The sequence below is a fragment of the Anneissia japonica genome, unplaced genomic scaffold, assembly GCF_011630105.1.
Source record: "Anneissia japonica isolate Jap-2015-1 unplaced genomic scaffold, ASM1163010v1 scaffold665_len1252844_cov201, whole genome shotgun sequence".
NCBI classification, from domain to species: domain Eukaryota; kingdom Metazoa; phylum Echinodermata; class Crinoidea; order Comatulida; family Comatulidae; genus Anneissia; species Anneissia japonica.
In genome coordinates, this window is record NW_022757135.1 from 601912 (window position 1) to 612400 (window position 10489).

The 10489-nt window shown below is 34.1% G+C and overlaps 1 protein-coding gene across 1 annotated transcript in view; it reads right to left on the reverse strand.

Annotated features, from left to right (window-relative positions):
* Nucleotides 1-708: 708 nt before the first annotated feature.
* LOC117124433 (cholinesterase 1-like) overlaps nt 709-10489 on the reverse strand; it is a 17880-nt gene continuing 8099 nt past the window's right edge. The window contains exons 3-8 of the mRNA XM_033270665.1: nt 8613-8690; nt 7906-8024; nt 7558-7725; nt 6629-7248; nt 5259-5443; nt 709-2530 (exon numbers count right to left, since the gene is read on the reverse strand). Of these exons, the coding sequence (XP_033126556.1) occupies nt 2511-2530; nt 5259-5443; nt 6629-7248; nt 7558-7725; nt 7906-8024; nt 8613-8690 (1190 nt within the window). The 3' untranslated portion in view covers nt 709-2510. The remainder of the gene's footprint in view (nt 2531-5258; nt 5444-6628; nt 7249-7557; nt 7726-7905; nt 8025-8612; nt 8691-10489) is intronic.

Genomic DNA, 10489 nt, shown 5'->3' on the forward strand with positions numbered 1-10489 from the left:
GGCCTGTTATGTGTGTATAGGCCTACATGTATAACAAATTGAGTAGTTGCTTACGCATTTTTTCCATGAATCAATAAATCCCAAAAGAAAGGGGGGGTCCGGGTTCTCCCCGGGAAAATTTTAATTCCTAAATGGCGGAAAATGAGATTTCCCGACTTTTGAGGTGTCTTAATGACTTTTAAGTTCTTTGAATTCGATGTTTTCCCGTCTTGAAAACGATTAATGAATTCTGTTTAAAGTATAAGAAACCTTCAACTTAGTACTTGTTCAATTCCCATGAAACAAACAATTATTTTGCAATCATGGTAAACGTGAGATCAATGTTGACTCTTGAATGTCTACAATATACCATATTGTTAATCTGTCTGTCTCCCAATTGTATTCTAGAGGCGCCCTTAAACTTCTTGCATTATTATAAACAAAGGCCAAGTAAATTAGATTTCTCAACTTTAAACTACGCCATAAATCTGTATTAAAGATTCCCTGTATCCACTATTGTAAATAAGAGCGGTACGTCTTACAGAACGGTAGACAGTAGATTAATTTTGATAAGTTGTTTTTTATCTGTTTTTAACAAAATAAATATTGTAACCAATATAATAATTGTTGAACGAACTGAAACGACGCACAGGAGAAAACAATGTAATAGCATTTAGAATACAAACAAAACAAGGATAATAAAATTTCACACTTAAAAAATTTACATGATTAAATTTACGGTAATTTATATTCACAAAGTAAACAGCACAAAAGTATAAAAGTAGGCCTACATAGGCCGAATTAATGTTGCCATGTTAGATGAATTTCCATTTTGAAAGTTACTTGAGAGAACAATACGGCAGGATCAATAACATATAAAAACTTTAAAATCTAGAAATAATTAAAACATTTTCATGTGGAGTTCACAAAATACAGGACTCATAACAATTCCAATTCCGGATACTGTAATAAATTTTATAAATTTTGCCCTCATTAATTAAAAAATACTAAATATATACATTGTTACTACAAAATAATAAACAAGTAAATAATAAATAATTGGAATAGTAATTAATGTAGTTAATGTAGTTGTAGAGCTTTATACCAAAGTCTCAAAGCGCCCATGGTGTAAACTAGCTGGTACCATAACTTGCTTCTCCCCAAGGGTCTCTTCGTGTTCACAACAGGGGCAGTATGAAGAGTCTTATTTGTAAACTATACCTCCTACTGATGATCAAAAACGAAAGTTTATGAACAATGTCATTCAATGTTTGACTATTCTTACACTGATGTCAAAATATAATTCATCACAATACTCAAATCCCTCAAATACAATAGGAGGGCTAAGACATAGAGGAAAAAAGTTTCTATAAAAAGTTTGGCAGTCCCAAGTATTAAACAAGAAAGCAAAATACCAAATATACACACACTCTGTGGTTGATTAAACTTACGTATATAGTAATAATTTACGTCAGGTCACTTGCAGTTATCATAAACAAGGAGTAAGTACCAACATCACACTTAGATTTGTATGTCCAATGTATCATAGTGGTGAGTAGGCCGAGGATGATGTAGGCCTATGTCAATGCTGATTTTTAAACACCTAAACAAGTCATGAGGAATTTCGACGTCTGAATTGACCAAGTTCACCTAAGCTCCGCCCTTTGTAGGCCTTAATTATGTGCCACAAAACTTCGATGTAAACATGCGTGTTTTTAGGAGGATGTGTGAGTATTAATTGTCTATCCGGAAAAGACCAGTGTAGGACGTAGTTTGGTTTGAATCTCGTGGCCAGCTAAGCCTCGCTCTTCAGAAATTGCCCGACCAGTCCCATAAAACATTGATATAAACGTGTGAGCTTCAGGGGTGGCGCCAGGAATTCCGTCAGTCCCCGACTAGAGCAAAGTGGGCGAGCGTCGCTTAAATGTTCCGAAAGTGGTCCAGGGGGCGAATCCCCATAAAATGTTATTTAATCGATTTTAAAGACTACTAATATGTACAAAATACACATTTTTTGTTTCTCCCCGACGGGACGGCAGCTCTCCCCGATGGCCCCCTGGCCCCCGGCCCCTTGACACCACCCTAGTGAGTTTGTTGGACATGCGGGTATTCTTGGCCTTGTTCTGGTTGGTCAATTGTTAAGTTTAATTGACTATCCCGAAAGGTTCAGTGTAGGACGTGGTTTGGTTCGAATCTGCGGTGTGCAGAAAACTAAAGACGGTCACGGACGTCGTGAATTTGTTTTAGTTTCACGTTCTCTTGTCTCCTTATTGTTTGGTCATATTTCTTCAATGAAGTTTATAATTAGCAGCATTTCAATAAGTTACTTTATATCGTTTATATAAATATCCAAATACATATATATATAAAATTAGTATTATATTCTTAGTCCGTGCAGGCGCACATAATTTAAATTATGTACAACATATTCGGTCACATCATAATTTGAATGCTATACAGTAGTCAGAAATCCTGTTTTCTCACGTCACTTCCTGTTCGCTTCTTATTCATGATGTTAGTTGATGAGAAGTTTAGTTGTAAACAATTGCACCTGCAAAACAAAAATGTTATGATCGTTAATTATTAAATTACTGTAGGCCAATCAGATACAATTGTTTATTTTTTTTCGCTCGCCATTTCCAACAATATCAGTGATAATTACATCATTTAATACCATAGTAAAGACAAACATTAAATACTGGAGACGTGTCTCTTAGAACGTTTGCTTGTTGGACAAACCTCCTCTAGGCCTATACTACTTTCTAACTTCAAGGTGATTTCAACCTCTGGGGATGGGACTAGTCCTGTGATTCAGTTTAAAGCTGATTACTTTATTATTAAATGAGATTATAATTGGTCCGGTCAAATAATTAAAGTCACTATTACTACTCTACTACTACCTAACTAGGGCTACGGTATTTTTTTTTTAGCATAAGACCTTAACCTACCATATTCATTAACAACAAATAATTGTATGGAAATCTGTACTTCATAGTGCAAAACAAATTATACGAAAAGTTTCTAAGGTAATTCACATTAAAATCAATTTACTGCTATAGGCTGCTTAACAGAAGTCAAACTGTTCTCATAAATGATCTGTTAAACAAGTTGTTCTAGAATATTCATTTCAGAACCTTCTTCTCAGAAGCAGACCTTGTCCAGTAAATTTGACCCCGAAGTTTTTACGAAGTACTTTTTAGCTATAGGCCTTAACCTTGCCTTTTTCAACCGTGGCTATAATCGGTGTAAGTGTATTGATCGGCATCGATGCTGATACAGAAGTCTGTAAGTTTTATCATCGATGTCTAAATGGTGTAGTCGGGGAATATAGTTCGGTTGTTTTAATTTCCTTGTTAATTTCTTATTCAATGTGTTCTTTCCTGACAGATATGAGGTTGTCATTTTACTCTAATGCAGTGGCGTATCTAGGGTGAGGGGAGAGTGGTGGTGGGAACGCCTCAAAAAATTACTCGCCCCCCCCCCCCCCCCCCCCCCCCGCCCGAAAGAACGCCTCAAAAAATTACTCGCCCTCCCCCCCCTTTCAAGACTTCTAGATACGCCACTGATCTAATGTTGTATTTGATGTGGCACTACGATTAGTGCTCAGAAAATTGTAAGTAAATAGGCCTACCGTTTTGTAATGCGATCCCAGTTATAGTTATTTATTTACGATAATTTTTAAAAATATATATTAAAAGAAATAAAATCTTTCACTCGCCTGATATTAGACGAACTACATGTTTTTGATGGATTGTATGAACTTTCAATTTTTTATTTATTTATTTATTCATTCAGGTATAAACATATAAAAAACAATTACAAAAAGGGAGCCGAAGCTGAAATGGTTTACATCACAAAACCTATTCACAAAAAATTATTTACAAATGCAAAACAGCAAAATACAAAAGCTAAGAAACATTATAAATACAATTCATTACAAAAAACAAAAAATGTCAAATACCAATTATCATCAATTATAAAAAAGCACAAAAGAAGGTCACTTTATTATCATTATCAGTAAATTTTAGTTGCTAAAGTTTAAATTATATTTGTACAGTAAAATATTGCACATTTCCTGTTATCGGTATTCTTATACATTATCAATTTCATCAATTTATTTAACAGATCGAAATATTGCAATTTTCATTAAATTATTATTATTTTACAAATTTATTTTAGAATTTAGAAATTAAAATTACAAAATATAAAAGTACATTACACACACAAAAAAGAAAATTTTCATTTTTAAAGGCATACAAAATGAGGAAGAGACCAAATTATTTCTGTCCACTCTGAAAGCTGGTATTTAAGAGGCGAGTTACAGTAGGTATTGTTGACTTTAGTCTCTCTGTGGGACATCTTGGTTCAATGAGTAATAAAGTACTGCTTTTCCTTAAGGTTCTAGTACAAGTAACATTGGGGGGGGGGGGGGGTAGTAGATGCCTATGCCTATCAGATTTCAAAAGTTGTTCACCAAATTTCAACAATAGTATGTCTCTTCTTGATGCGAAATCACTTAAGCATATCTATTCGGGTACGGTACATATTACCGGCTTAACAACTGACCTGCTCTTACTACTGTACAATTTACTGTTAACTAAAGTAGTATTGTTGGCTATGACTAAGTAATTTACTTGTTGGATGTGATCAATAAACGACAGCGAACAAACAACAATGAGAGCCCCGAGACATTTCTGTGAACGATTTAGATCTAAATAATCTGCCAAAAACTATTCCATCGGCTGTGTGGTTAAAAAATTGGATTTTTCTCTAACTTTTCAGTGTTAAAATTTTATAAATTTTCTTGGGATTTATCAACTTAAAACATTAAGGTTGCATTATTATTGAGGCATTTGGTAAACACACAGTAATACAGAATAAAAAGGATATGACAAATATATAAATATCCTTTAGTTCATCTGGGTAGATACAGGGATAACAAAAGTGGGCACAGAATGTGAGAGATGGAGAGATTTTACATCTCAGAAAAACCATGGTTTAGGCTGAGTTTTAGATGGCCAGAAATCGTATTCCCTCACATAATTTCTTTCTCCTACCCAATTTTCTTAATTAAAAAAAAAACGTGGATGGGGAGACCTGGCAGGCTGGCTGCTGGCTATTTTAGGGTGACCCACTTGCTTAGGCCCCACAACTATTTCTTATGATGGTTGGAGAGTGGTATTTTTGTTGTGAATAAAAATTCTGACATTATTTCCAAGATTAAAAGCAGAATGAACATGCACTCTCTAAAAATTTATCGTAGGTCTAGATTGTGTTACCTGTGAGATTGACCGCTCGAGGGTAGTACTCGTTCCAGAATCGACATTCCTTCACCTTCAAGGCTTTTGCACTATCCATGTCCGCTGACAACTTCTTGTACGTAAGTTCCGGTGCAGTAAACTGACCCCAAAATGGTAGCGAATCGGTAGCTGGATTTTCGGTCGAATTCTCCTCATTTGGATTTCTATGAAAAAAAATTCACATCCGTATTTGAAATCACAGAGATTTGTGTCATAGTAACTCGTGAGATGACGTATAAAAAAGGCTACAGTGCATTAGCACAGAGCTCTTCTGGGTTTGGATTAACCCTTCAGTATAAAACGCCGTATTACACAGTGAAATCACAACAAAGTAATTCCAATCCTAACCATAGTCCAAATTACTGTAAAACAAGATATTCCCCCCCCCCCAAAAAAGGAAGTAATTCGGTTGAATAAAAATCAATAGATATAGTACAAGTTTATAAATTGCTATAATAATATGCTATATGAGACAGAAGTATTAGTGTGTAAGTAAGTAAACAAGCACATTATTTCAAGATTGCATTAGGATCAGTCAATACAAAATCGAACTATTTACAACGGTCACATAATTGCAACGGTGCTTGGTTTATTATCGATAAAACATTTCTACAATCATAATAAGCAAACCAGATTAAACACTTTGAATAGCCTATATTTTGACCGTTTTGTACTTGTTACAATTCTACCAAGGTACGGTAAAATAGTGATATTTTTCATTGAAGAAACTTCGATAATAATCTCAGGAAGACATGAACCATAGATCTAATCCGAACAATTTCCGAGTAGAATTAGTAAATAAAGTCATTAAAGGCCGTATAGCCTTAACCGTTAGAATTAAAAATCCATATAATAGTTCAGTATTTAGGTACGGTACAATTTCAGATAAGGCTTTGTACAGCTTGTTTTTATGTAAACGCTGTTTCCGTTATTCAATAGTTTAATCTTTGTTTTTTCAGTGGATCTAATGTAGAAAGAAACTCCTGCCGGATACATGATACTCAAACTCAATGACTGTGTGATATTCTATCAATAGCCTAACATGCGCTCCTCAAAAATATTTTTTTTTATATATATAAACAAGATAATTGATGGGCTTAAATAAAATCAATATTAAAACAATAAATAAAATAACCATTATAGATCTTCTGTCAATGTTGTGGGAAGGAATTTCAGACACAGCAGCTGAGACAGTCTATTTTTAATCAGTATTTTATCATTAAACATGAACAATTATAAGCGTTTCTCAAAAATCTTTCGATTATTATTTTTTTGTGAGAAGATACAGAATCCTATTCTAAGGTATCAATGCACGTACTGTTTACCTGTTGGTGTGTTAATGAACTTACCCTGTTTTTGCGAAATTTGTGAAGTACTGTATCGTCTTTTTTGTCATCTGTACATCGTCCTCAGACAGCCGCCCAGCAATGTAAGGTATATTTTCATTAAATTGATAGCCAAATATGTACGTTAATATTTCATTATGTGTTGCTTTTAACCAGTTTTTCTGCCACAAGGAAGCATTTGGAACTTGTGTCATCTGATAATAGTAAACATTTTTCCTCTTCTGAGTCAGTTCTCTGGCAGTTTTATCGGCCGGGCAGACAAACCACCAGTCACCAAGCGCTTCGCTCAATTCTTTATATCGATTCTTGTTAGGGTTATACATATGTTTGTTGTTAAGGTATTCCATGTCGATAGCATCGCTTAGAAACGGGTCTGATACATACTCTATAAATATTTTCTTAGTTAAATTATCATATTTTTCTTTATCGATGTGTGGTTCTTCACTACTTTCGATGTGCAACGAAATAAATATTGAACCTTCGTTGGCGCTAGAGCCAATGATGACGTTTGCACCGTTCATTTTTCCTTGTGCCATCTCCATTGCTCTCCTTAAGATGATAGAGCCATCGACGACTGGTGTGAACGGTACTATACCGATATTTTCTCTGGTTTCAAGTAATGTCTATATAATATAGAAATATAATGAAGATCTTAGTATACACCGAGAAACAATTTAATCTAGATGTTACTTTACTTGGTCATCAGTAAATTATCTATCCATCCATTACATTTTACTTCCTCTCTTACCACTATCACAGATACTACATGCATCTAGTGAACAACCCATCTATTTATCTATCTACCAACATCTATCATTCTTCAATACTAGCTAGGCCTATCCCACACTTCAATCTATTCCTAATCCATCAAAAGGACTACATCGGTCGTGTACCGTGTAAAACAATGTTTCGAATCAAGCAGAACGACTTACTCTGACTGTCTGATTGACAACAAGTGCATTGACATCGATCATGCGCAGACAGTTGACAAATTCTGTAGAGTTTTCCTGGTTGCAGCCTAAACTCTTTCCAAGCGCTCGAGATCTGCGTGAAACTGTACTTTGGTTCACAATGAAACGCGGAGTTAGATACGTGCCACTCTATGTGATAAATAAAAATATACTTAAATAAATTAATATTAAAAATATTGTATTTGCAGACGGATATTTCGACACTTTATATATCATAGGTTTCAATTTTGATTTGATAGTACCGTACCATGATGTTACACGGTCGTAATAATTGGTGTATTATAATAATACGAATGTATGTGACATTACCGTCATGATAACGTTGCTAAACAGCCCAGCACTTTTAGGAGAGTACAGATGAATACCGGCGCTTATGGCGCCAGCACTGTCCCCAAATACCGTTACTTTGCTTGGATCACCACCAAAAGCTGAAATAATCAAAATGTTAACATTTAACAATCCCAATTAACGTAGGCCTATACATACATACGAAAGAGATATTTAACTGTCGAAAACCATTTTAAAATGTGAAGTACAACCAAGAATTGGTCATTAAAAGGACAAAACTATGATATATCAACTTCCAATGAACACATAAGCCGAAACAATTCTGTAGGTTGCACTGATTTTATATAAACTTAGGCCTATGACCTTTCTCTTGACTCGTAAATTTGTTAACAAAAATAGAAAGTTCAATGTCTTCACTATAGGTATGTTGAACTATGTCAACATCCAATAATACGCCTTTGTATTGTAAAAATTTGTTTAGGTATATACACTTTCACTGATTAGGCATAATACGCGTTAAAAGGTGCACTGGCTTTGACGTAAGTTTATACAAATACCGGTATGTATTTTAATTTATTGAGGTGTAGGCCTACATTACAATTATACAAAAACAGATACTGTAAACAAGTTATTCAAATGTTAAAATGATAAAACAAAAGAAAATAAGCAGACAAATGGAGTATTTTATGAGGAGAAAGTGATTGCAGTATACTGTCATTTTTGTTTACCTTTTATATTTGCTTGAACCCATTGAAGAGCCATGATTTGGTCTAACAACCCCATATTGCCAGGAACAACATCATCACCTAGCAACAAACAACAATAATACGATTTGTATTAGTTCTACGAATCACTCGAAAATTCTATGAATATAATAAATAATCATTGCCATCCGTTTCGTTGTTTTCGATGACGTCATCAACACACTACCCACTGCTCTCTGTATTCATCATCATACTACTGTATATCATTATCATTAATGATATACAGTAAGTAGTATGTATATCATTATCATTAATAATTTTTTATCTCTTTTGTGGAGTTACCACACATTAATTTCATTTTTTTCCCACATTTTTTATAACAATGTCAAAACATTAAACTAATAACTAATACATAATATAATCATATGCCTATACAGGATCGAATAGTATATGATGTATATTAGTTGTACACATTTTTCCTCACAATAGTTAAATAAAATAATTGTGAGTACAAATCTATAAATTCATTATCATTAATACTTTGCTGAAGAACTTTACTCACAGTGACGTTAATCAAACATAATTTGTTGTCGTCGTTGTCATCATTCATATGGACGGAAGATTTAAGACCCCCTAAGACCCTAAACAACGAAGGAAATTTAATTGGAGACTTTTTGTAACCTGACGCAATCAAAATTTGTTAATGAATGTCATTTGAAAATATGAGATGGAAAAAAGTTTTTTTGTGTGTGTCCATACGGTAAAACGTTCCAAAATAAAGATGAAAGAACTGTTTGCGATAATGGGCACACAGGAGTGGCCGAAAGCGCAGTGCTACTAAAACACGATGCAACACCGCTCATAATAACCCCAAAATTGGAACAGGTGTGTTATAATGCAAGGTTGTGACCAAAAAAAAAAACACAAAAAAAGGGGAAATATACCAAATACTGTATTTCCCATTCCGCCAATCAATGATCAATGGCGAATTCAAAGGGGTCCAGCCCCCTCCCCCACCACCTCTTAAACACTTTTTTAAATGGAGATATAGAAACTTATGTTTAAATTTTAGGTCAGAAAGTGTAATTTCCGGCCATCTAGAGGTGCCATAATCACAATTAAAAGTACCTCCCAGGGCCCCCTTTATTTTGAATTCCTGGATCCGGCACTGATGACTCATCACTGTTGTCGTTGTATCATTCATATGGACGGATAATATGCAGGACCCTTAAGACCCAAACAACGAAGGAAATTTAATTGGAGACTTTCTCTAACCTGAGGCATTGATAGATTTCTCAAAATTTAGTAATGAATGTCATTAGAAAATATGAGATGGAAAGACAGTAGTAAGTATGGACGTTATAGGAGGTTATTAAATATGTAAAGTAAACAATGGGAATAATATGAAAACAATTGTTTATATTATATTAATAATAAATAAATACTTTAAATAATAAAAATAAATAAATAAATAAAATATTATTAATAGGAAAATATGAATTTGAGTTGGTGTGTGTGACGTATTGAAATTGAAAACAATAGAAAGGATGTGCGGCTTAAAACAGGTGTTATGTAGTTAATTAATTTTAGGAAGTGCGGTGTCGGTGTTTCAAAGGGATTAATTTCAATTAAACAATGGTATTAAACAATAGAAAGAATGTGTTGTGTCATTGATAGTATTAATTATTAGTTTGTATAGTAACGTGATATACGTGTGGTACGTCACGATAAGAAGGAATTCCATTGGATGAAAGATATTGGTCACTTACATCGCGGTGACTAGATAGTTTGAATAGCCCGGTGAACATGATTAGATTGATGACGTTACATCGTGAAAAGAGTGAATTCTATTGGATGAGAGATTTTGGTAACTAAGAAAATGCAGTGACTTGTTTTTGAAT